Source organism: Bufo bufo, chromosome 6 (genome assembly GCF_905171765.1).
Source record: "Bufo bufo chromosome 6, aBufBuf1.1, whole genome shotgun sequence".
Taxonomy (NCBI): Eukaryota; Metazoa; Chordata; class Amphibia; order Anura; family Bufonidae; genus Bufo; species Bufo bufo.
The window spans coordinates 256,057,146-256,085,063 of NC_053394.1; the positions used below are offsets into that span (position 1 = coordinate 256,057,146).

At 44.2% G+C, this 27,918-nt stretch overlaps 1 protein-coding gene across 1 annotated transcript in view; it reads left to right on the forward strand.

Annotated features, from left to right (window-relative positions):
* CDH23 (cadherin related 23) overlaps positions 1-27,918 on the forward strand; it is a 1,196,655-nt gene that overhangs the window by 1,008,293 nt on the left and 160,444 nt on the right. The window contains exon 36 of the mRNA XM_040438415.1: positions 25,525-25,746. Within this exon, the coding sequence (XP_040294349.1) occupies positions 25,525-25,746 (222 nt within the window). The remainder of the gene's footprint in view (positions 1-25,524; positions 25,747-27,918) is intronic.

A 27,918-nucleotide genomic window follows, 5' to 3' on the forward strand; every position in this document is an offset into this window, starting at 1 on the left:
ACCATCTGCCACCCGCCCGTGGCCTGCTGCCCCCTTTGGCCGTCCTCACCCAGCTCTGAATCCTCCTTCTGCAAATGGCAGGGGGAGGAGCCGGAGCATCTCCTCTCCTACATAGCACCACATACCTCTTACATCCAGTGATGTCACCTTTGTTGTAGACGTTCTCTTTATTTATCTTCTCCATTCAGACCAGACCGCCATGATGATTTTTCAGCCATCTCCCATCTCTGCAGAGATTGACAAACAGACATTAGTTTCCCACATTTCCATCATCTTCACATCTTCTGAACACCCTTTCCTGCCACCCCCAATACTATACTGCAGAAACAGTACCCCTGGGAATACTACTACCACACAGGTAGTACCGCCTTCAACAATTATTGGCACACAGTGCTCTAAAAAATGCCCAGACACTAATAGTATAAAGATAATGTCCTCCAAAAATTGTTGTGCTAAGCTGATACTGTGACAGGGTGCCCCCCAAAGTAACAGTGCTCCCCAAAATCCCACCAATAGAAATAATTCTCTGCCAGAGTACACTTAGTAGTAATAATGCCCCTATAGTGCCCATACTAGTAATCATGTTCCTCATAGCCCCCCAGTAGTAGTAGTAAAGCTCCCCATAATACCTCCTAGTACTAATAATTCTCCCTACAATATGACAGTACATGAAATACCCCCGCTTAGTGCCCACTGTTGAGCTAATGTCCCCATAATGCCCCCATAATGTGCCAGTATAAAATACTCCTATATAGTGCCCCAGTAAATGCCCTCATAGTGCTCCTCTCCCCCTTCCCGATAGTGTCCCCCATAATATGCCAGTAAAAAATGCCCCAAGTGCCACCATATGCCCCAATAGTGCTCCACTCCCCCATAGTGCCCCCAAATAATGCCCCATAGTGCCGCTCTCCCCTATAGTGCCTCCCATAATGTGCCAGTAAAAAATGCCCCCTTAGTGCCACCAGATGCCATAATGTGCCAATAAGAATAAAGGCCGCTTTAGAGCCCCCACTTCCCCATAGTGCCCCCAAATAATGCCCCTATAGTGCCACCAGATGCCCCATAGAGCCATTCTCCCCTATAGTGCCCCCCATAACGTGTCAATAAAAAAAAGCCCCTTTAGACCCCCCAGATGCCCCCATAGTGGTCCTCTCCCCCATGGTGCCCCCCCATAAATGTGCCAGTAAAAAATGCCCCTTCGAAGTGCCACCATATGCCCCAATAGTGCTCCACTCCCCCATAGTGCCGCTCTCCCCTATAGTGCCTCCCATAATGTGCCAGTAAAAAATGCCCCCTTTGTGCCACCAGATGCCATAATGCCCCCCATAATGTGCCAATAAGAAAAAAAGGCCCCTTTAGAACCCCCACTTCCCCATAGTGCCCCAAATAATGCCCCTATAGTGCCACCAGATGCCCCATCCACTATAGTGCCCCCCATAATGTGTAAAAATAAAAGCCCCTTTAGAGCCCCCAGATGCCCCCATAGTGCTCCTCTCCCCCATGGTGCCCCCCTCTCCCCATAATGTGCCAGTAAGAAGTGCCACCCCCAAAAAAATTGGGCTGTAAGAATTCTCAGATGCCTCCATAGTGCCAGCTCCCCCCCTCCAAAAAAATAAATAAAAAGAAAACACTGATACTTACCTCCATCAGCAGCGATGTGAAGCAGGCCTCTTCCAGCCTGTGTCCCTGCTGTGTGCTGCCCGGCTCAGGCGGCGCAATGACATCATGAGCCGGCCTCTCATAGGCTGCAGGCATTAGTGCCTGCGGCCTATCAGAAGAACAGGGGAGGGACACACCTCTCCCTCCCCTGCCGCAGCACAGGATGGATATGGAGATGAGCGCTTCCACAATGGAAGCGCTCATCTCCTACTGCCCCCCCGGCCCCCCCACCGCTGCCGCAATTACATCCAGGGCCGCGCCGCCTGTGGTGATCGGCGGTGCGGCCCTGAGGGATAAAAAAATAATAATATTGTCTGGTTGTTCTAGGGGGGGGTCCAGACCCGCTGGACCCCCCCTGTAGGTGCGCCACTGTGTACTACATATCGTATCCTATCTTGTCCTGTCTTTTGCGGCATGGAGGCACGGACCTGGAGACACAAGGAAACACACAGAAGCCCTTCCATGTGATTAAGGGTTTGTGCCTCCGTACCTCAAGAGATAGAACATGTCATTTCTTTTGCCACATCTTGCGGATTGTGGACCCATTGAAGTCAATGAGTCCGCACTGCGGTGTGGGGTGCACACGGCTGGTGCCTGTATTTTGGTGATTGGTGGTGTGCAGTCCGCAATATGGGCACAGTCGTCACACGTTCGTGTCAATGCACCCTTAGGCTAGATCTACACGACGACATTTGTCGCGCGACAATTTTTATAATGGCAGTCTATGGTGTCGCACTGCAACATGCAATCCATTTGAGATGGATTTTTCTGCGACTGTTGCGTCGCAGTCGCAGCATGTTGCATGTTGCAGTGCGACACCATAGACTGCCATTATAAAAATTGTCGCGCGACATTGGTGCAACAAAATGTTGCACGACAAATGTTGCAGTGTAGTTGTGCCCTATCTGTTGTGCGACTTATTGTCGCACGACAAATGTCGTTGTGTAGACCTAGCCTATCTCACTTGCAAGACAAAAAGATATTTTATTTTTGTATATCTGGGAAAATGTAAAAAAATATAAAAAAGTTTTTCACACTTTGATTTTGTTGTTGTACAACTGTCACATGAAAATCTCATGAATGTTGCATGGCGTGTACTCCTATGGACCGCAAAGCTTCAAAAAGTCTACGCATAGCCCCGGGGCCTATTAGATGGCGTGATCATCACGTTTTCTGTCATATAATCGTTTGAATGTCAATTATCGCCTCAATAATAGCGTGCAACAAACTATACATTTTTCCTGTTTTCCACGGATCGGACAAATTTGCCCATCTGAAAGCTTATCGTTAGTCATCACCAAATCCCCTTGTCTAATCAGAAATCTGCCAGGTTTTAGCAGTGTAAATGCTCGAGCAAACAGCAAATAACGATTTAGCGATTACCGTTTCTCCTGAACGCAAACAGCTCGCTAAATTATTGATCACTGCTTAGTATCCCATTAGGACCTAAGACTGGCTGAATACGTAAAACAGCTGTCAGCCAACCTCTCATTGGCCAGACAGGTAATCCATGTATCTATGTAATAGAAGAACAGCTCTAATAGCTTGGGTCCCTATTCTAGCTCACAGAGATCCTATGAGGGGAGAGCCTAGGTGGGTTGGGGGGCGCTTTCCTGTGACACAGGGGATGTGGATTGTTAGCGGACACTTTCTGTTGAAAGTAAACCTGTCTTTGTTGCCCATAGCAACCCATCACAGCACAGCTTTCATTTCATAATGGGAGAGATTTATCAAAACTGGAGCAAAGGAAAACTGTCTTGATCCTTTCATTTTCCAAAGGAGCTCTGGACGGTTTTATATATATACACTAGCAGAAGGACTCATCTATTTCATTTAATGTTTGTGCGATATCGACAGTATCCCCCATAACAATGACATCTACAGCACCCCGCCCCCTTAACAGTTACCTCCACAGCCCCCCAACCCTTAACACTGACCCCCCCCAGTGCCCCGTATCCTTAAAATGGGACCTCCACAGCAGCCCCTCCCCTTAACTTTGACCTTCACAGCAGCCTATCTCTTTAACAGTGAGTTCCATAGTTCCATAGCACCCGCCCCCTTAACAGTGACCTCTACAGCACCCACCCCTTAACACTAACCATAGGTTACAGTCCCCTTAACTGACTTCCACTGTTCCTGGCCCCCTTAACAGAGACCGCCACAGTGACTGCCTCTTTAACAGTGACTGCCACAGTACCCCGCTTTCTTAACAGTGACCTCCACTATACCCAACTTCCTTAACAGTGACCTCACAGTACCTCGCTGCCCCTTTAATAGTGGTCTTCACAGTCCTCTCCTCCCTTAACAGTGACCTCTACAAGCCAGCCCCCTTAACATCCACAGTGCCCTCCCCCTTTAACAGTGACCTCCAAAACGGCTGCCCCTTTATTAGTGACCTCCAAAGTACCCCGTTTTTAACAATGATTCCCACAATAACCTCCACAGAGCTCCGTTCCCTTAAATTATGACCTCCACAACACCACGCCCCCTTAACAGTGACCTCTACAGCACCCCGCCCCCTTAACACTGACCACCATAGCGGACCGTCCCTTTAACTGTGATCTCAACCATTCCCTGCACCTTAACAGAGACCTCCACAGTGCCCGTCCCTTTAATAGTGACCTCCACAGCATCTCGCCCCCTTAACAGTGACCTCCACAGCGGCCCACCCCATAACAGTGGCCTCTACAGCAATATTCCCCTTAACACTGACCTCTCTAGCGGACCATCCCCTTAATTGTGACCTCTACAGCACTCCGTTCCCTTAACAGTGTCATCCATAGCACCCTGCCCCTTTAACCTCTTGAGGACACATGAAGTACCAGTATGTCAGGATGTCCTGGTACTTAAGGACACATGACGTACCGGTACGTCATGTGTATTTCCGATCACCGCCGTGCGGCAGGCGCGGATCGGAACTGGGTGCCTGCTGAAATCAATCAACAGGCACCCTGGGACAATGCCGAGGGGGGTCCTGTGACCCCCCGTATCAGTGATCACTGCAAACCGCGGATCAATTCAGACCTGCGGTTTGCAGCGCTGTCGGAAGTTTCTTATCCCCTCAGCACATTGCTGACACTCTGCTTGAAACAGCTGACATCTGTGCTGTGATGTCAGCCATTTAACCACTCCATGCCGCGGTCCGTAGGGACCGCTGTATGGAAGGGGTTAACAGGGAGGGAGCTCCCTCTCCCCTCGGGGGCTGCTGTGCCTTTTCAGCCCCCGATTCTTGATGGGATCACAGAGGGAGGGGACCCCCCTCCCTCCCTCCCCATCACCCGCTGCTATGTTGTGGCAGCGGGGGATGGTTACCATGGCAACCGGACGCCTTCACAGGCTTCCGGCTTTCCATGGTACTGATCAGACTTCTGCTAAAGGCAGAAGTTTGATCACACTAAGTGTAAAGTGAAAATACAGTACAGTACACTATATAGTGTACTGTACGGGATTATACTGACATCAGACCCACTGGATCTTCAAGAACCAAGTGGGTCTGGGTCAAAAAATGGAAAAAAAAAAGTAAAAAAATGGAAAAATAAAAAAACACATTTATCACGATTAAAAAAAATTTAAAAAAAATACACTACACATATTAGGTATCGCCGCATCCGTTATAACCTTCTCTATAAAAATATCACATGACCTAACCCCTCAGGTGAATACTCTAAAAAAAAAAGTGTAATAGCAAGCGATCAAAAAGTCATACACACCCCAAAATAGTTCCAATCAAACTGTCATCTCATCCTGCAAAAATCATACCCTACCCAAGATAATCGCCCAAAGACTGAAAAAACTATGGCTCTCGGACTATGGAGACACTAAAACATGATTTTTTTTGTTTCAAAAATGAAATCATTGTGTAAAACTTACATAAATAAAAAAAAGTTGACATATTGGGTATCGCCGCATCCGTAATAATTTGCTCTATAAAAATATAACATGACCTAACCCCTCAGGTGAATACCCTAAAAAAATAAAAACGGTGTAAAAAAAGCAATTTTTTGTCACCTTACATCACAAAAAGTGTAATAGCAAGCGATCAAAAAGTCATACGCACTCCAAAATAGTGCCAATCAAACCGTCAACTCATCCCGCAAAAATCATACCCTACCCAAGATAATCGCCCAAAAACTGAAAAAAACTCTCGGACTATGGAGACACTAAAACATGATTTTTTTGGTTTTAAAAATGAAATAATTGTGTAAAATTTAAATAAATAAAAAAAGTAAACATATTAGGTATCGCCGCGTCCGTAATAACCTGCTCTATAAAAATACCACATGATCTAACATGTCAGATGAATGTTGTAAATAACAAAAAATAAAAACGGTGCCAAAACAGCTATTTCTTGTTACCTTGCCTCACAAAAAGTGTAATATAGAGCAACCAAAAATCATATGTACCCTAAAATAGTACCAACAAAACTGCCACCCTATCCCGTAGTTTCCAAAATGGGGTCACTTTTTGGGAGTTTCTACTCTAGGGGTGCATCAGGGGGTCTTCAAATGGGGCATGGTGTAAAAAAAAACAGCAAAATCTGCCTTCCATAAACCGTATGGCATTTATTTCCTTCTGCGCCCTGCCGTGTGCCCGTACAGCAGTTTATGACCACATATGGGGTGTTTCTGTAACCTACAGAATCAGCGCCATAAATATTGAGTTTTGTTTGGCTGTTAACCCTTGCTTTGTAACTGGAAAAAATAGATTCAAATGGAAAATCTGCCAAAAAAGTGAAATTTTTAAATTTTATCTTTATTTTCCATTAATTCTTGTGGAACACCTAAAGGGTTAACAAAGTTTGTAAAATCAGTTTTGAATACCTTGAGGGTTGTAGTTTGTAAAATGTGGTCATTTTTGGGTGGTTTCTATTATGTAAGCCTCACAAAGTTACTTCAGACCTGAACTTGACCTGAAAAAGTGGGTTTTAGAAATTTTCTGTTAAATTTCAAGATTTTCTTCTAAACTTCTAAGCCTTGTAACGTGCCAAAAAAATAAAATGGCATTCCCAAAATGATCCAAACATTAGTAGACATATGGGGAATGTAAATTAATAACTAATTTTGGAGGTATTACTATGTATTATAGAAGTAGAGAAATTGAAACTTTGAAATTTGCTAATTTTTCCAAATTTTGGGTAAATTTGGTATTTTTTTTATAAATAAAAATATATATATTTTTTACTCCATTTTACCAGTGTCATGAAGTACAATATTTGACGTAAAAACTATCTCAGAATGGCCTGGATAAGTAAAAGCGTTTTAAAGTTATCACCACATAAAGTGACACTGGTCAGATTTGCAAAAAATGGCCTGGTCCTTAGGGTGAAAATGAGCCCTGTCCATAAGGGGTTAAAGCTGACCTACAGCAGTGAAGAAAAATGGCTGGGTTGTTATGGAAACCTGGTGTAAAATTGTGTGCATCTCAAAACTGAAGGATCTGCAAGCTTCTATTGGCTGATAAGGGACATGTAACTGTGTGTATGGCAGTTGGGATATGAGGAGAAAGACCTGCAGGCTTCTATTGGCTAATGTAGGTCATGTGTTGTGCCATATTTGAATTTTTTTTATATAGAATGGTACGTCCTAGAGAGCTGAGACCCGGTCTACAGCCTTCCTGGACACCTGATGTACCTGTGTGCCAAATTTTGTGATTTTAAATGCAATACATACACTCAGCTTTATATAATAGATACAAGAGAGAGAGATATGTTTGAAGCGAATATTTAAGTCTTCATGTAGTGCAGGAATAGTACCAGCTCAATGTAATGTCCTTGTACTGTCCTTCAAGAGAAGCTCACTTGGCTTTTGTGCCTTAATGTGAACAGTCTTCTCATGCCCTGGTGGAAGTCTAGAATAAGAATGAAGCTTTCCTACTGTTAGACGACAGCCATATATTAGAGAATCTGTCCCTTTTGTCTTTAAATAGGAATTTTACTAGTCATTTTCATGAACTCAACTAGTAACTTTCACAAGATCCACAATTTTTTCCCGGACTTTTATACTGATGACCTATCCTCTGGCTAGGTCATCAGTATGTGATCAGTGGGGGTCCGACGCCTGGGACCCCAGCCGATCAGTTGTGTGAGAAGGCACCAACAGCCTTCTTCCAGCTTACCTTGGTCATGTGACCAATGATTGTCACATGGCCTAGGGAAAGCTATAAGAAGGCCGCCAGTGCCTTCTCACACAGCTAATCAGCGGACCCCCACCGATCACATACTGATGACCTATCTAGAGAATAGGTCATCAGTGAAAAAACCCTTTAATTTCAATGACTATATAGGCACATCCCAGAAATGTTCACCTGCAGATGTACATAGAAGTTCATAACTATTGTTCAGGTAAATTATTTTGCATTTAATATTTGCCTCCATGCACTGTATCTTATATTTGAATTTCTCCCTATGGGGAAGAATACAGACCTGTCCAGACGCTCTCCACTTGTTTAGGCCCTAATAATGTCTGATGTTAATAGGCCACCTGGGACAGTTAAAACCCTTTCCTTAATTGCATTGTGTAAATTAAGGTCATTTAGTTACATTTGAAAAGAATTCTCTGGCAAATGGAACAAATCAAAGCATGCTCTTCCGACTCTCTGCTCTTGAATGCATGCCACCCACGCACAGATTTACTACTGCATTCAGTCGGTGTGGAGACACAGTATGTGTCTGATAAAAATGCCTGATGGTATTAGAATTATTACAGGTTCATTCACTTTAGTAGAACGTATTGAGCATTACTTGGAGAAAACATACATTCCAATTCACAATGGAGAAAACACGTGTTTATGCCTGGTCAAATGATTCAATATCTAATGAATAAAGGTACTTTCACACTAGCGTTTTTGTTTTCCAGTATTGAGTTCCGTCACAGGAGCTCAATACCGGAAAAAAAATGATCAGTTTTATCCTAATGCATTCTGAATGGAGAGCGATCCGTTCACTGAAGAGTATTAGTGCCGGGATTAAGTGTTCCGGCAAAACGGAATCGCTTTTCGGTCTGCGCATACCTTTAAAAATGCAAAAAAAAAATTAATACAGGATCCATTTTTCCGGATGACACCAGAGAGAGGATCCGGTATTTCAATACATTTGTCAGACGGATCCGCATCCGTCTGACAAATGCCATCAGTTTGCGTCCGGATTGCCTGCCGGAATCCTCTGCCGCAAGTGTGAAAGTACCCTTAATTGCAGACATATTTCATTCAATAGTCTGAGTCTTCAATTAAATAAAACAATCCATAATAGGCCTCATGCACACGATCGTTATTCTGGTCCATATCCGAGCCGCAGTTTTTGCGGCTCGGGTGCGAACCCATTCACTTCAATGGGGCCGCAAAAGATGCGGACAGCACTCCGTGTGCTGTCCGCATCTGTTGCTCTGTTCTGTGGCCCCGCAAAAAAAATAATAATAACATGTCCTATTCTTGGCCGTTTTGCGGACAAGAATAGGCATTTCTACAATAGGCCACCTGTTCCGTTCCGCAAATTGCGGAAGACACACGGGCGGCTTCGGTGTTTTGCGGATCCGCAATTTGCGGACCACAAAAAACGGAACGGTCGTGTGCATGAGACCATATATTGAGAAATGTAAATTATTAAACATTGTATATAAATGTTAGAACCCACGCTGCCACATAGTATCAGATGTGGCGGTAATCAAGGCTCTTTGTTACATTACTCAGGCTTCTGATGAAACACTACTTTTTAGTATAGAAATGCGTTGAGCAGTATTCAGCAATAGAGCAGCACCTAGTATACAGAATAGTTAATCCATCTTTATATTATCTAAGACCCTGTTCACAGTTACATTTGAATTCCGGTGGCCTGATCTGACTACCAGAGCTCACCACATCCGACATTGCAAGATACAACTTTGTACCACCGGCTCCCCTTTGACTATAATGGGATTCCGCGGTGATCCGGCTGCTTTTCCGGCATAAATGTTGGGTTTCGGCTAGACACATACCACTGATGCATTTTTGGTCCTGCTGACAGCCGGTATTTATGCTGGAATAGCCCTTTTGTTCAGGGTACCCTATTTACAACGCTACTATGAACATAACCTAAGTTAGCCATTGCTAGACTGATAGCTAGAGAAGGCCATACAATACACCTCTGTGGACGTGGCACAGGAATCTGGTTGTGCAGTAGGTTCATACGAAAATCCATAGAGGGCTAGTTTAGCGCAGATTATATTGCACGCAGCTCTGGTGTTCACCAGCTCACTGGCATCATTAGCAAAAGACGATACACTGAGCTCCAATGACTTTCCACACCTGACAAGGCGTCATTAAATATTTTACTCACAGGCCCATTTACCAGTCGTACGTGCTCACAGGGCCAGAGCAGCTCTACATGCTATACTTGTGCTCACTGACCATATCAGGTGCAGCCTAGTGATGATCGAGCACCAAAGTATTCGGATGTTCGGGCAGAACACATTGCTATATTCGTGTGCTCGGCCGAGACAACCAGGCACCACCTGCTCTGAAGAGGGGAGGGTGCCTGGTCCATTGGAAAAGGTCAGAAAGTGACAGAAACACCACCGAAATGGATCAGGAACACCATGGGGACGATGTCTGGATGCATCTTGGACTCCCAGGTCGCTGCTGGGAACCATGTTGTCCGAGTTGTACGCCACTTTTACAGACTGACAAAAATACGCACAAAACCCCCCAAAAAAATCAATTTTACAGGATAAATTGTTAGGAAAAATTCTTTCCTGTATATTCAATTGTATATAAAGTGCAAGTGCTGCAAAAAAATTACAAGCAAGAGCCACCCCGAAACAGCCTGTATATCACATCAAGGAGGGCCTCATTCACATTGTGGTACAATTGTTCAGGTAGTGGGACTACTACACTCATAAAGCCTATGCACTAAGTGAAAGCTTTTGATGTTCTGTTCTGCGCCTGCCATGGTGATCACGGGTAACGGGGAATCAGGGTTCGATGCCGGAGAGGTAGCTTGAGAAAGGAATACCACATCCAAGGAAGGTCAATGGCAGAAATCTGATTGGGTGGAGAGGGTGGGCCAAGTTATTAAAGCAGAAGAATCCAAGGAAGGCAGCAGGTGCATGGCAATTACCCACTCCGGTCTCGGCGAGGAAGTGACGAAAAATAACAATACAGGACTCTTAAGATGCCCTGTTATTGGAATGAGTAATAAAAAATTACAGGGAATGTCACTGGGGTATTTTGGATGAGGAAACGTTGACGCTTTGTTGACTCTAGTTAACTTCTGCCTGATCGCACGTCCCCGTGATGTCCACGATCCATTTGGATATCTTCTCTATCAACTTTTGATGTTCTTTTATGCACCTACCATGGTGATCACTGATAACGGGGAATCATAGATTGATTTCGGAGAGGGAGCCTGATAAACGGCTACGGCTACTACTTCAAAGCAAGGCAGCATGAGTTGCGGTCCTGCATGTGAGCTGACCCTGTAAAAGATTTAAGTTGCGGACCTGCATGTGAGCTGAACCAGTAAAAGATTTTAGGTGCAGGCCTGCAGGTGAGCTGAGGTGGAACCGACAAACCCAACTTGATTTTGATGGCTGCATTAATCTGCAGGTGACCGTAATACAGCTCCACAGATTGTTTCCATCTGCATCTTTCTAAGCAATCTGTGGCCTTAGTCTCTTATCCAGACTCAGTCATTGTGCCACTATGTGGCCTCCTCATGCTGCCATCTCCACACCATGTCATAATTTCATTGTGTAATACTGTTGAGGGGCCCTGACCAAATCCTTTAGTCCTCCTCCTCCTCCTGGATGGGCCCCTTCTGGGTCAGGGCCACACAGCTGCAGCTTCCCCTGCTTTCCCTATAGCTATGGCCCTGGTCTGCATTAATCTGCTGGTGACCATCATACAGCTCCACAGATTGATTCCATCTGCATCTTTCTAAGCAATCTGTGGCCTCAGTCTTTTATCCAGACTCAGTCATTGTGCCACTATGTGGCCTCCTCATGCTGCCATCTCCACACCATGTCACCTTGCCACTCATTTTTATCACTTTGCTGCTGCTGATGCAGCTTAAAAGGGCTTAAAGTGATCACCAGGCCCACAATCTAATTAAAGTTTTACGCACAAAACAAAAGTAAAAAATCGATTTTATAGGAAAAATTGTTAGGAAACATTGTTTCCCGTATATTTACTTGTATATAAAGTTCAAGTCCTGCCAAAAATTACAATGAAGAGGCATCCCGATACAACCTGTATATCACATAAAGGAGGGCCTCATTCACATTGAGTTGCGGGCCTGCAGGTGAGCTGACCAAGTAAAAGATTTTAGGTGCGGGCCTGCAGGTGAGCTGACCCTGTAAAAGATTTGATTTGCGGGCCTGCAGGTGAACTGACCCTGTAAAAGATTATATTCGAGGGCCTGCTGCTGAACTGACCCTCTAAAACATTAGGGGCGAGGGCCTGCTGGTGAGCTGACCCTGTAAAACATTATATTCGAGGGCCTGCTGCTGAACTGACCCTCTAAAACATTATATGTGAGGGCCTGCTGCTGAGCTGATGCTCTAAAACATTATATGCGATGGCCTGCTGCTGAGCTGACCCTGTAAAACATTAGGGGCGAGGGCCTACTGCTGAACTGACGCTGTAAAACATTATATGCGATGGCCTGCTGCTGAGCTGATCCTCTATAACATTAGGGGCGAGGGCCCGCTGCTGAACTGACCCTCTAAAACATTAGAGGCGAGGGCCTGCTGCTGAACTGACCCTCTAAAACATTATGGGTGAGGGCCTGCTGCTGAACTGACCCTCTAAAACATTATGGGTGAGGGCCTGATGCTGAGCTGACCCTCTAAAACATTAGGGGTTAGGGCCTGCTGCTGAGCTGACCCTCTAAAACATTAGGGGAGAGGGCCTGCTGGTGAGCTGATCCTCTAGAACATTAGGGGCGAGGGCCTGCTGGTGAGTTTACCCTCTAAAACATTAGGGGCGAGGGCCTGCTGGTGAGCTGACCCTAAAAAAAATTGTGAGTTGAGGGCCTGAAGTTGAGCTGACCCTATTAAAAAAATTAGAGTGGAGGGAATATATACAATCTGGATCAGGAGGAGGAGAAAACAAGATTCAACCATATACACTTTTTTTGTGGTGGAAAAGGTGCATGGGAATACACTATAGTACAGGGTGGGCCATTTATATGGATACACCTTAATAAAAGGGGAATGGTTGGTAATATTAACTTCCTGTTTGTGGCACATTAGTATATGTGAGGGGGGAAACTTTTCAAGATGGGTGGTGACCATGGCGGCCATTTTGAAGTCGGCCATTTTGAATCCAACTTTTGTTTTTTCAATAGGAAGAGGGTCATGTGACACATCAAACTTATTGGGAATTTCACAAGAAAAACAATGGTGTGCTTGGTTTTAACGTAACTTTATTCTTTCATGAGTTATTTACAAGTTTCTCTTTGTTTACAGCCATTGACATGTCGCCGAGGTTAACATGTGAGGAGCGGATAGAAATTGTGTTGATGTCTGGTGAACGCAGTAACCGGGTCATTGCAGCAGATTTCAATGCAAGACACCCTACGAGACCACCCATCTCCCATGCTACAGTTAGCAAACTGCTTGCTAAGTTTTGTGAAACTGGTTCAGTGTTGGATTTGCCAAAATGTGGACGCATGAAATCTGTCTCTAATGAAGAAACATCAGTGGCTGTCCTAGCTTCATTCAGCAAGAGCCCACAGCGTAGCACTCGCCGCATGTCACTGGAGAGTGGCATTAGTCCAACATCCCTTCGGCGGATATTAGCTACTCACAAATGGCACCCTTACAAACTCCAGCTACTGCAGCATCTCAACGAGGATGACCCAGATCAGCGCACTGAATTTGCAGAATGGGCAAAACAAAAATTGGAACAGGACCCTCAGTTTACGCAGAAGATTTTGTTCAGTGATGAGGCAAACTTTTATGTGAATGGTGAAGTTAACAAACAAAACCACCGCTATTGGTCTGACACTAACCCACATTGGATAGATCCCTCCAAGACTGTTGGAAGAAAAAAATTGATGGTATGGTGTGGTATATGGGGTACAAAGATAGTGGGGCCATTCTTCATCAACGGAAACCTCAAGGCCACTGGATATGCGAAATTGCTACATGATGATGTGTTTCCCTCTTTATGCACTGAAGCTGGCACGTTCCCTGAGTTTTTCCAGCAAGATGGTGCACCACCACATTATGGGTGTCAGGTCCGAGCATTCCTAGATGAACAGTTTTCTGGAAAGTTGATTGGTCATCGTGGGCCAGTGGAATGGCCCCCAAGGTCTCCCGATCTGACCCCCTTAGACTTTTATCTTTGGGGTCATCTGAAGGCAATTGTCTATGCTGTGAAGATACGAGATGTGCAGCACCTGAAACTACGGATACTGGAAGCCTGTGCTAGCATTTCTCCTGCGGTGTTGCTATCAGTGTGTGAAGAGTGGGAGAAGAGGGTTGCATTGACAATCCAACACAATGGGCAGCACATTGAACACATTTTATAAGTGGTCAGAAACTTGTAAATAACTCATGAAAGAATAAAGTTACGTTAAAACCAAGCACACCATTGTTTTTCTTGTGAAATTCCCAATATGTTTGATGTGTCACATGACCCTCTTCCTATTGAAAAAACAAAAGTTGGATTCAGAATGGCCTCCATGGTCACCACCCATCTTAAAAAAGTCTCCCCCCTCACATATACTAATGTGCCACAAACAGGAAGTTAATATCACCAACCATTCCCATTTTATTAAGGTGTATCCATATAAATGGCCCACCCTGTAGATTGAGTACATTATATAGGATAGATTGAACTTGCCTTTATGTTCATCATCAGCTCAGCTCTCCTCTGGTGGAGTAGAGAAGTCAGGGGCAATCCAGGCCTTGTTCATTTTTATTTAAAGTCAACCTGTCAGCATTGCCAGTGGACAAGCGGATACGCTTATCTGTTATAATGCCACCAGCAGCACTAAATACACGCTCAGACAAAACGCTGGCGGCGGGACAGGGCCTGCTGCTGAACTGACCCTCTAAAACATTATGGGCGAGGGCCTGCTGCTGAACTGACCCTCTAAAACATTATGGGTGAGGGCCTGCTGCTGAACTGACCCTCTAAAACATTATGGGTGAGGGCCTGATGCTGAGCTGACCCTCTAAAACATTAGGGGTTAGGGCCTGCTGCTGAGCTGACCCTCTAAAACATTAGGGGAGAGGGCCTGCTGGTGAGCTGATCCTCTAGAACATTAGGGGCGAGGGCCTGCTGGTGAGTTTACCCTCTAAAACATTAGGGGCGAGGGCCTGCTGGTGAGCTGACCCTAAAAAAAATTGTGAGTTGAGGGCCTGAAGTTGAGCTGACCCTATTAAAAAAATTAGAGTGGAGGGAATATATACAATCTGGATCAGGAGGAGGAGAAAACAAGATTCAACCATATACACTTTTTTTGTGGTGGAAAAGGTGCATGGGAATACACTATAGTACAGGGTGGGCCATTTATATGGATACACCTTAATAAAAGGGGAATGGTTGGTAATATTAACTTCCTGTTTGTGGCACATTAGTATATGTGAGGGGGGAAACTTTTCAAGATGGGTGGTGACCATGGCGGCCATTTTGAAGTCGGCCATTTTGAATCCAACTTTTGTTTTTTCAATAGGAAGAGGGTCATGTGACACATCAAACTTATTGGGAATTTCACAAGAAAAACAATGGTGTGCTTGGTTTTAACGTAACTTTATTCTTTCATGAGTTATTTACAAGTTTCTCTTTGTTTACAGCCATTGACATGTCGCCGAGGTTAACATGTGAGGAGCGGATAGAAATTGTGTTGATGTCTGGTGAACGCAGTAACCGGGTCATTGCAGCAGATTTCAATGCAAGACACCCTACGAGACCACCCATCTCCCATGCTACAGTTAGCAAACTGCTTGCTAAGTTTTGTGAAACTGGTTCAGTGTTGGATTTGCCAAAATGTGGACGCATGAAATCTGTCTCTAATGAAGAAACATCAGTGGCTGTCCTAGCTTCATTCAGCAAGAGCCCACAGCGTAGCACTCGCCGCATGTCACTGGAGAGTGGCATTAGTCCAACATCCCTTCGGCGGATATTAGCTACTCACAAATGGCACCCTTACAAACTCCAGCTACTGCAGCATCTCAACGAGGATGACCCAGATCAGCGCACTGAATTTGCAGAATGGGCAAAACAAAAATTGGAACAGGACCCTCAGTTTACGCAGAAGATTTTGTTCAGTGATGAGGCAAACTTTTATGTGAATGGTGAAGTTAACAAACAAAACCACCGCTATTGGTCTGACACTAACCCACATTGGATAGATCCCTCCAAGACTGTTGGAAGAAAAAAATTGATGGTATGGTGTGGTATATGGGGTACAAAGATAGTGGGGCCATTCTTCATCAACGGAAACCTCAAGGCCACTGGATATGCGAAATTGCTACATGATGATGTGTTTCCCTCTTTATGCACTGAAGCTGGCACGTTCCCTGAGTTTTTCCAGCAAGATGGTGCACCACCACATTATGGGTGTCAGGTCCGAGCATTCCTAGATGAACAGTTTTCTGGAAAGTTGATTGGTCATCGTGGGCCAGTGGAATGGCCCCCAAGGTCTCCCGATCTGACCCCCTTAGACTTTTATCTTTGGGGTCATCTGAAGGCAATTGTCTATGCTGTGAAGATACGAGATGTGCAGCACCTGAAACTACGGATACTGGAAGCCTGTGCTAGCATTTCTCCTGCGGTGTTGCTATCAGTGTGTGAAGAGTGGGAGAAGAGGGTTGCATTGACAATCCAACACAATGGGCAGCACATTGAACACATTTTATAAGTGGTCAGAAACTTGTAAATAACTCATGAAAGAATAAAGTTACGTTAAAACCAAGCACACCATTGTTTTTCTTGTGAAATTCCCAATATGTTTGATGTGTCACATGACCCTCTTCCTATTGAAAAAACAAAAGTTGGATTCAGAATGGCCTCCATGGTCACCACCCATCTTAAAAAAGTCTCCCCCCTCACATATACTAATGTGCCACAAACAGGAAGTTAATATCACCAACCATTCCCATTTTATTAAGGTGTATCCATATAAATGGCCCACCCTGTAGATTGAGTACATTATATAGGATAGATTGAACTTGCCTTTATGTTCATCATCAGCTCAGCTCTCCTCTGGTGGAGTAGAGAAGTCAGGGGCAATCCAGGCCTTGTTCATTTTTATTTAAAGTCAACCTGTCAGCATTGCCAGTGGACAAGCGGATACGCTTATCTGTTATAATGCCACCAGCAGCACTAAATACACGCTCAGACAAAACGCTGGCGGCGGGACAGGGCCTGCTGCTGAACTGACCCTCTAAAACATTATGGGCGAGGGCCTGCTGCTGAACTGACCCTCTAAAACATTATGGGTGAGGGCCTGCTGCTGAACTGACCCTCTAAAACATTATGGGTGAGGGCCTGATGCTGAGCTGACCCTCTAAAACATTAGGGGTTAGGGCCTGCTGCTGAGCTGACCCTCTAAAACATTAGGGGAGAGGGCCTGCTGGTGAGCTGATCCTCTAGAACATTAGGGGCGAGGGCCTGCTGGTGAGTTTACCCTCTAAAACATTAGGGGCGAGGGCCTGCTGGTGAGCTGACCCTAAAAAAAATTGTGAGTTGAGGGCCTGAAGTTGAGCTGACCCTATTAAAAAAATTAGAGTGGAGGGAATATATACAATCTGGATCAGGAGGAGGAGAAAACAAGATTCAACCATATACACTTTTTTTGTGGTGGAAAAGGTGCATGGGAATACACTATAGTACAGGGTGGGCCATTTATATGGATACACCTTAATAAAAGGGGAATGGTTGGTAATATTAACTTCCTGTTTGTGGCACATTAGTATATGTGAGGGGGGAAACTTTTCAAGATGGGTGGTGACCATGGCGGCCATTTTGAAGTCGGCCATTTTGAATCCAACTTTTGTTTTTTCAATAGGAAGAGGGTCATGTGACACATCAAACTTATTGGGAATTTCACAAGAAAAACAATGGTGTGCTTGGTTTTAACGTAACTTTATTCTTTCATGAGTTATTTACAAGTTTCTCTTTGTTTACAGCCATTGACATGTCGCCGAGGTTAACATGTGAGGAGCGGATAGAAATTGTGTTGATGTCTGGTGAACGCAGTAACCGGGTCATTGCAGCAGATTTCAATGCAAGACACCCTACGAGACCACCCATCTCCCATGCTACAGTTAGCAAACTGCTTGCTAAGTTTTGTGAAACTGGTTCAGTGTTGGATTTGCCAAAATGTGGACGCATGAAATCTGTCTCTAATGAAGAAACATCAGTGGCTGTCCTAGCTTCATTCAGCAAGAGCCCACAGCGTAGCACTCGCCGCATGTCACTGGAGAGTGGCATTAGTCCAACATCCCTTCGGCGGATATTAGCTACTCACAAATGGCACCCTTACAAACTCCAGCTACTGCAGCATCTCAACGAGGATGACCCAGATCAGCGCACTGAATTTGCAGAATGGGCAAAACAAAAATTGGAACAGGACCCTCAGTTTACGCAGAAGATTTTGTTCAGTGATGAGGCAAACTTTTATGTGAATGGTGAAGTTAACAAACAAAACCACCGCTATTGGTCTGACACTAACCCACATTGGATAGATCCCTCCAAGACTGTTGGAAGAAAAAAATTGATGGTATGGTGTGGTATATGGGGTACAAAGATAGTGGGGCCATTCTTCATCAACGGAAACCTCAAGGCCACTGGATATGCGAAATTGCTACATGATGATGTGTTTCCCTCTTTATGCACTGAAGCTGGCACGTTCCCTGAGTTTTTCCAGCAAGATGGTGCACCACCACATTATGGGTGTCAGGTCCGAGCATTCCTAGATGAACAGTTTTCTGGAAAGTTGATTGGTCATCGTGGGCCAGTGGAATGGCCCCCAAGGTCTCCCGATCTGACCCCCTTAGACTTTTATCTTTGGGGTCATCTGAAGGCAATTGTCTATGCTGTGAAGATACGAGATGTGCAGCACCTGAAACTACGGATACTGGAAGCCTGTGCTAGCATTTCTCCTGCGGTGTTGCTATCAGTGTGTGAAGAGTGGGAGAAGAGGGTTGCATTGACAATCCAACACAATGGGCAGCACATTGAACACATTTTATAAGTGGTCAGAAACTTGTAAATAACTCATGAAAGAATAAAGTTACGTTAAAACCAAGCACACCATTGTTTTTCTTGTGAAATTCCCAATATGTTTGATGTGTCACATGACCCTCTTCCTATTGAAAAAACAAAAGTTGGATTCAGAATGGCCTCCATGGTCACCACCCATCTTAAAAAAGTCTCCCCCCTCACATATACTAATGTGCCACAAACAGGAAGTTAATATCACCAACCATTCCCATTTTATTAAGGTGTATCCATATAAATGGCCCACCCTGTAGATTGAGTACATTATATAGGATAGATTGAACTTGCCTTTATGTTCATCATCAGCTCAGCTCTCCTCTGGTGGAGTAGAGAAGTCAGGGGCAATCCAGGCCTTGTTCATTTTTATTTAAAGTCAACCTGTCAGCATTGCCAGTGGACAAGCGGATACGCTTATCTGTTATAATGCCACCAGCAGCACTAAATACACGCTCAGACAAAACGCTGGCGGCGGGACAGGCCAGCACCTCAAAAGCGTAGAGCGCAAGTTCGTGCCACGTGTCCCGCTTGGACACCCAGTAGTTGTAAGGCACTAAGGGAACATTTAGGACGCTGACACGGTCTGCTATGTATTCCTTCACCATCTTCCAAAACGTTTCCCTACTTGTACCACTAGGCCGCGCTTCAGGGTGAGATTGCTGGCGGGGTGTCATAAAAATCTCCCATGCCTTGGAGAGTGTTGCCCTGCCTTTGTTGGAACTGCTGTGTATTCCCCTTGCCTCCCTTCCTCGGTTGCCTAAGGAAGTACGGACTTTGTCGCTAGTATTGTCAGATGGAAAATTCTGGAGCAATTTTCCAACAAGGATCTTCTGGTATTGTACCATTTTGCTCGTCCTCTCCACCAAAGGAATGAGAGATGAGAAGTTCTCTTTGTTGCGGGGGATCGAGAAGGGTGAACACCCAATAATCCGTGTTATCTAAAATGCGTATAACGCGAGTGTCGCTGGAAAGGCCGACTAACATGAAGCTAGCGACTGATGGCTGACTGCTGCTGGAGGTGGAAGTGGAGGAGGCGGCGTTGGAGGAGAAGTGGGGGTTGGAGCCAGTAATATAGCTGCTGGTGGAGACCCTGATGGACGTAGGGCCCGCAATCCTGGGCATGGGTAGCACTTGTGCCATCCCAGGGTACGACTCACTCCTGGCCTCCACAACATTCACCCAGTGTGCCATCAGGAAATGTACCGTCCCTGGCCACCAGCACTTGTACATGTGTCCGTTGTTAAGTGGACCTTCCCAGTAACTGCGTTGGTCAGGGCACGGGTGATGTTCTGGGACACATGTTGATGTAAGGCGGGCACGGCACACCGTGAAAAATAGTAGTGGCTGGGGACTGCGTACCGAGAGACGGCCGCCGACATCAGGCTACGGAAGGCCTCAGTGTCCACAAGCCTAAATGGCAACATTTCAAGGGCCAGTAATTTCAAAAGTTGCGCATTTAGTGCTGTGGCCTGTGGGTGGGTGGGTATTTGCACTTGCATTCAAATGACTGAGTGGTGTGACCTGCAGACTCAGATTGTGGACCCAGGCGTTCAGCCCACTTATGAGGGCTGCTAGTGTTCACGCCCCGGCTCATTTTGGTACGGCACAGGTTGCAAACTACCACTCTTTTGCCGCCTGCGCTTTTCTCAAAAAAGCGCCATACTGCGGAACACCTACCCCTTGGCAAGGTAGATTTACACATGGGGGTGCTCGGTGTAACGGTTGCAGGCCTGTTTGGTGTGGGCCGACTTCTCCCTTTTGCAACCCCACTGCCTCTTCCAGCCTGTTGTGGTGCTGCGGATCCCTCCCCCTCTGTACTGCTGTCCTCGCTCGGCTTTTCACCTTCCCATGTTGGGTCAGTGACCTCATCGTCAACCACCTTTTCTTCCACTTCCTTACTATGCTCATCCTCCTGACTTGACCTAACCACAACCTCATTGATTGGTAACTGTGTCTCATCATCATCCACCTCGTGAACGAATGATTGCCGTTCACCACCGTCATCTTCTTGAGACTGTGAAGGCTCAAGAGATTGGAAATCAGGGCACAATATCTTAGGTCCCTCTTCAAGCGTGCTGGGCGCGAGGGCCAAATGTAATAGTAGTGCTGGATAGAACTCCTGGGAATATCCGAGTGTGGGATCACTCGTTTGGAAATCCTCTCCATGGTGGGAGGAAGGATGATCAGAGAGAGGATTCGGTTGACCAGGCTCTTGGCTACAGAAACTGGACTTGGTGGAAGAGAGGGTGGTGTTTAACCAACTGGAAGCATTATCTTCAGCAATCCAACCGACCAACTGTTCGCACTGGTCCGACTTGGACAGTTTTGTCCTGCGCCGCCCAGCTAAGTTGGACATGAAGCTGGGTACAGTGGATGTTTTTTTTTTTTTTTCTGGTGCACTGGCAGCAGGCACAGTTTCATTGCATCCAGGGCCACGGCCTCTGCGTGCACCATCAGCATCACACCCACTTCCCCGTCCCTTAGTGCTTGTCTTCTTCCTTTTAATTGTTTTGTCACTAGATGTGGCACAGATTGTTTTACAGTCCGCTAAAGAAATAGTTTTCTGATGCAGGACAGTATATGTCACAAAAATACACAGAATATGGACACTAGATTAGGCCCAGATTTTTGGAATTTGCCCTAAAGAAACTGTTTTCTGATGCAGGACAGTATATGTCACAGAAACACACAGAATATGGACACTAGATTAGGCCCAGATATTTAGATTTTGCCCTAAAGAAACAGTTTTCTGATGCAGGACAGTACATGTCACAGAAAAAAAAAATGTGTTTTCTGTATTCTATGCTTTTCCTTATATCTGGCCCTGACAACCACAAAATGTATTAAAGCGCAGATCACACAATTCACGGATTTCCCCGTTGACAGAAAAAATGTGGATAGATTATGGGAAAAAAAGTTTTTTCTGTATCCTAATTTGTTCCCTATATCTGGCCCTGACAACCACAAAATGTATTGAAGCGCAGATCACACAATTCACGGATTGCACCGTTGACATAAAAAATGTGGATAGATAGTGTTTTCTGTATTCTAATTTTTTCCCTATATCTGGCCCTGACAACCACCCAATGTATTGAAGCGCAGATCACACAATTCACAGATTGCACCGTTGACAGCAAAAATGTGGATAGATTATGGGAAAAAATATAGTGTTTTCTGTATTCTAATTTTTTCCCCTATATCTGGCCCTGACAACCACACAAGATATTGCAGCGCAGAACTCACGGATGACACCGTTTACAGCAAAAATGTGGATAGATTATGGGAAAAAAATTATTGTTTTCACTAATATTCTTCCTATCTCTGCCCCTGACACACATAAGGTATTGCACAGATATCACAAGTCACTGCAGACACCCTCTATATAGAAAAATTATCGCTATTTTGCAAATTATGTAAAAAAAAAAATTGAGTACTACTTTGCTAAAATAAATTGCTGCCAACCACACACAATAGTCCTTAAAAGGACTTTTGGGTCTTTGAAACGTTATTCACTTGAATAAAATACAACCACAAACTCCCTACACTCTCTGTCCTTTCCTAAGCGCAGCTCTCCCTGACTCGCAATGAGCTGAACCCGCATCATCGGGTGCTATATCGCACAAAAATGACGCGTTCCGGCCAGCCAATCACTGTAATGCCAGCAGCCAACATGGCTACTTTACATTGCAGTGATGGCAGTACTTATCTGCACATTTATTGGCTGCTTAGCAGCCGCGAAACGTGCAAGGAGGAGACTCGAGCCGAACAAGTATTTGGCCGTACATGCTCGCTCATAACTAGTGCAGTCCCATTGGGTCTTTTAACAAATCCCCATATCTGTGACCCACGAGTAAAAGTATCGCCTGTGCTATTTGCTATACTAGTCACTCCTCAGGGTGCCATTTTTTATTTTTTTATTTTTATTTAAACGTTACTGCCCTACATTACTTTTACAATTGGGTTGGTAACCACAATTTTAGATATTCATTCAAAAAATCATTTTTTGTTTTTGGTTTAAATGTTTCTAATAGTGTCAGTGAGTTTCAGAACCCTAATCTACTGACTCTGCCACCTTTACTGAGTAGTCATATTCCTATTCCTACCAAAATAACTATTTCTTTGAATATTACACCTTCCGGAAAAATAAACATGGAGAAAAATTCTTGAATTGCTGTTCATTAAAGCATTGCTTTTTGCATATTTATCCTCATTCCAGATGGGTATGTACTTAAAGTGTACCAGAACTTAAAAAAAAATTAAAAAAATTGATATGTCCTCACATATGAAAGGTTTTGTTCAGTGCAAACAGTCCAAGTGCAGACATCCCCACCAGTCCAAGTGCAGACATCCCCACCAGTCGCTAAAACAAGTAGAAAAAAGTGCTCACAACTCCCTGCTGAAACCAGCCTCAGTAGTCAATGTCTTTGGGGGTCATTTATTAAACAGAAATATGCCTAAATTAATACTTGTTTTATATGTCAATATTTTCAATGGCCAATGGCTGGACATCTATGAGTACTTAAGGCAGCTTTCCCCAGAGAGAGGTACCTGAGCCATAGGTTTCCTAGTTTGCTAGTGAGCAGTGAAGGTGCACTACTCAACAATCTGCCCATGTACCAAACATCTGCCTGTAATACCGACTCTGCCCCCCCATCTGTCTTAACCTTATTTATTTATTTTATGCACTTATATTTTCCACAGCGCTTTACAGACATTGGCATCCAACTGTCCCTAATGGGGCTCACAATCTAAGTTCCCTATCAGTATGTCTTTGGAGTGTGGGAGGAAACCCACGCAAACACAGGGAGAACATACAAACTGTTGTCCTTGGTCGGATTCGAACCTAGGACCCCAGTGCTGCAAGGCAACAGTGCTAACCACCGTGCTGCCCCATATGACCTTTTGCTGCCTCCCCTGACCTAGGACAAGTCTCTCGGTTACACACATATTCTGCCTGCCCTGACCTCGGCCTGTTGCCTGACTACGAATATTGCCTAACAGGTGCTTCAAAATGGTACCATCATGTGTGTATAAACACTGGCAGGCCTTTTCCACCAAAAAGAGATCATTTTTGGACCATTTTTTTTTTTTTTAAAAAGCATAACAAATCTGACAATACAGTGTGTATTTAAACTGACTGTTACCACTGGCTACCATCCTTTTACCCATAGTCATATAGGCTGCTGTCACGTTAACGCTAATGTAGGCTAATGCTGTCTTGACATTTCAGAGCTTGAAAGAGGTTGTGTACAGTCCTAGGAGACCTCAGAACGTCATACTCAACCTTTCAGGGCAGTCGGGACACTTTCGATTTGTACCAAATCAGATCTGATGGTTGAATCGATAGCACTGGTCTCGAAACTAATTTTAGAAAATTTGCTCATCTTTACTGGCAATTAATTCATAAACTTCTACAAGAAATAATAAAGGAATGGCACAACATAGAGTCATAAGAATAGATGCTCTAGAATTGGTATTACATGGGGGATGCAAGTGGTTACTAAAACAGATATGGCAAGAGGTCGTCTTTAGCTTTTAATGCAGATGATATACTAAAGAAAGACCTCTACAATTTAGCATCCTGGGCAGTTCAATGACAGATGAAATGTAATGTTGATTCACATCAAGTTTTATGCCTCTGTTTGACGTATACGGTAAAAAAAAAGGATCCAAAAATACAGCACACCACCTTCTTGTATCCTGCGCAGTCCGGTAAAAAAACATTTTTTTTTTTGTTTTGTTTTGTTTTTTTACAGTGGAACTCTATGGTGAATGGATGCCACTGTATGGCATCAGTCTAAAGAATCCGTTTAACGCATACGTTTTTTTTATATACATTAAACAGATGGGAAAAACGAGATGTGAACCCAGCCTTATTCAGATATAATATTGACAGAAATAGATAAAGTGGCTGGCAGCAATCTGTTTCTCAACTCCAGTCCTCAAATAGGATTTGAGGATATCCTATAGAAAGAACATATGTGGCAATACCTGACCTGATGCAATAACTATAGCGCCTGTGCACCAGTGAACAATAATAATAATAAAAACATGACCGATTGGGGTGCCTTAACCCATTAAAGGGGTTGTTCACCTTCACAGGGTCTTTCTGCCAGACCTCTCCTCTGTTCTTCTGTTTTAATTGTGACATACTTGTTGTATCGTTATTGTATTGTGAAACTCAATAAAAAACTGTTTGATCCAAACAAAGAGACCGAAGGAATTGGAACACAGTGGTGGGGAGCAGGTAAGTATACTTCCCTTCTCAGGTCTGGATACATGGGCTGGGGGTCTGGCAGAAAGGCACCTAAAAGTGAACAATCCCTTTAAAACAGAGTGACCTACATGTACGTCATAGGCAGCAGGTAATTCTCATACCATGTCGTACATGGACATGGCAGTTATGTCTCCAATCACTAGCAGGAGTAGAAAATGCTGACAGTTTCCGGTTACCACCTCCTACTTTTCAAAAGAAAAAAAAAGAAAAGGCTTGGTAAATGATATGAAGACTACACCAACTTTTTCAGGTTCATACATGTGGTGTTCCTCCTATGTTTCGCTGTGGTTTTTGTCATAAAAAAAAAAAAGATTTTATTGGTTCGACACGTAGAACGCATAACCTGAAAACAATCCAGTTTATAGGCTCTGATTTTCTCTCTGCAGGCAACAACAGTAGTTTATGTTACCATCTTGGATGAAAATGACAATGCACCCATGTTTGAAAGACTGCTGTATGAAGTAACTTTGGATGAAGGTCCTATGTCCCTCAACTCTATCATAATTACAACTACAGCTGTGGATCGTGATGAGGGTCTCAATGGAACAGTTACCTACTCTATAATAAGTGGCAACCTTCAGGGCACATTTACTATAAATAATTCCACGGTAAGATCTGAACAGTAAACACGGGTGAAATATAACATTTCTTTGACTCCACCTTCCTGCAATGTTTATACATTTGATAAAGCGTAATAAATGTCTTATGATATTTTGTAATCTACATGTATTAGAAAGTTAGCTTCTATATGTTGTTAAGTAGGAGGAATGAGCAATCAGAAATATAGTTTTTTTTATATAGTGAAGAGTACAGTATATAAAGTTTTTGAGATATTTTCAAGTGGATAAGCTAACCTTTGTTTACTCGTGAGCAGAAACCAGCACCAGCTAGTAGTAGATGTGGTTTGGTTTACACGTTTCTTCCTGTATTGGCTTCCGTTGTCATTTCAAAAGAGAACATATTTTTCTTTATTAATTTTAAAGTTAACTAAAAACATTCAGTGGGAAAAAAAGCAGCAGGTCTGAAAGTTTAATGACTGGAGCATTTTTTAAGAAGCACTTATCGGACACATTGAATGCTTTAACTTATTTGTAAGCATCTTTTTGTAGGTGCGAGGGTTGGGTTCAGACTTTGTGTCTTGTTTGTATTTTCATGCTGCGTTTTTGCTCAGCTTCAAAACTTCATGTTGCTCCGCAATTATGATTTTCCATAGAAACAATTCTAGGAATATTTCCTAAAAAACCTTTCTTTCATTCACAAATAGCAGGTCACTAAAATCATGTTAAAGGACATCTGTCAGCAGATTTTTACCTATGAAACTGGCTGGCATTTTGCACGTGTGCTTGTCAGCTGAAGTCATCTGTATTGGTCCCATGTTCATATGCTGTCCCCTTTGCACTTTGATTGACAGAGCCAGGGAGTGTAAATGTGTCTGCCTGGCTCTGTCAATAAATGGAGAGGGTGCGGCAGTTGCACAGAGAGTAAGGCCTCTAGGTGTAATGGCAACGCCCCTGTTGCTCATAGAGGCTCATTTGCATATAGTAAAACTTTTTCTCAGTAATGCGGCCACATATGAACATGGAACCAACACAAATGCCTTCAGCTGCTAAGGGCACATGCAACAGGTCAGCCAGTTCCATAGGTACAAATCTTCTGACAGATGCCCTTTAAATGGCATGCACCAAAATAACTTTTTCCAGCAGTTATCACTATGTGGTTTGAACCCACTGTTCGATGATTTGAATAACAGAATTTCATTATATAGGAATGTTTGCCTTCTTTGCTGGCTTGATTCATTTTTTCTTCACATTATACACTGCTCATTTCCAGGGGTTGCAACTGTAAGCCGTGTATCTTCAGGATACAGCGAAGTCATGAACGAAGAAAGCAACTCCAACATCAGCTTTTGCCAAAACAGAATTTTACTAAAACGTAATAATAAATGCAACCACAAATGCTGAGAACATAAAATAAATTTACATACACCCAGCCCAAAGGCTGAGACCCCTGTGTTGCACAGCACGGCTCCCTCTGATGGATGCCAGCGGACATTTTGTGGTAATTTACCCACTGGCGGGCACAACTAAAACTGCCTTCCGTACCTATTATTACCCTGAAACAAACACGAACAATTGTTTGCGTGCTTAGAACGGGCTGGCCTGCGGTGCAACACAACAGTTTACAGTCTTACAGTGCTCTATATGATTCCCCCTCCCATAACTAATCCGGTAGCACGTGCCTTAATATTACTCCTGAGCAAAACACTGAACTGGATTGAGTTTGTGGGGGTATTCATCAGCTCTCAAATGTGCAATGCCCCTTTTAGTAATGGAGTCCTTGTAGTACCAGTAGCAACTCTTTAGATCTGACACAAAGCAGAGACTCTAACTAGCTAACTACAGGCCTGGTCTAAGTCTCTAGGTGCCAACACTGCAGTGTGATGCGTGCACGATCTTACCGACCCGGGTCTGCTCTTTTTCCATTGATGTCTGTGAACCGAACAACCAGTCTCTCCAGCAAACAGTAGGTCCCCCAGGGTATGCAGCTTGTTCCTTAGCTCTTGTCAGCCTTCCTAGAAACAATCCTCCTTTCCCCGGATAGGATCTGGGTCTTGGACAACGAACAGCTTCACTCAGCTGCAGCTGTGGTCACAGAGGGGGTCCTCTCACTCCTGGATCCATTAGTTTCTCTGCTCACACAGAGTTCCTCAGCTCTCAGCTTGCTCCTAAGATGGCTGCAGCTTCTTCTTCATGCTCTGAAAAACCACACCTCTCAAGAAT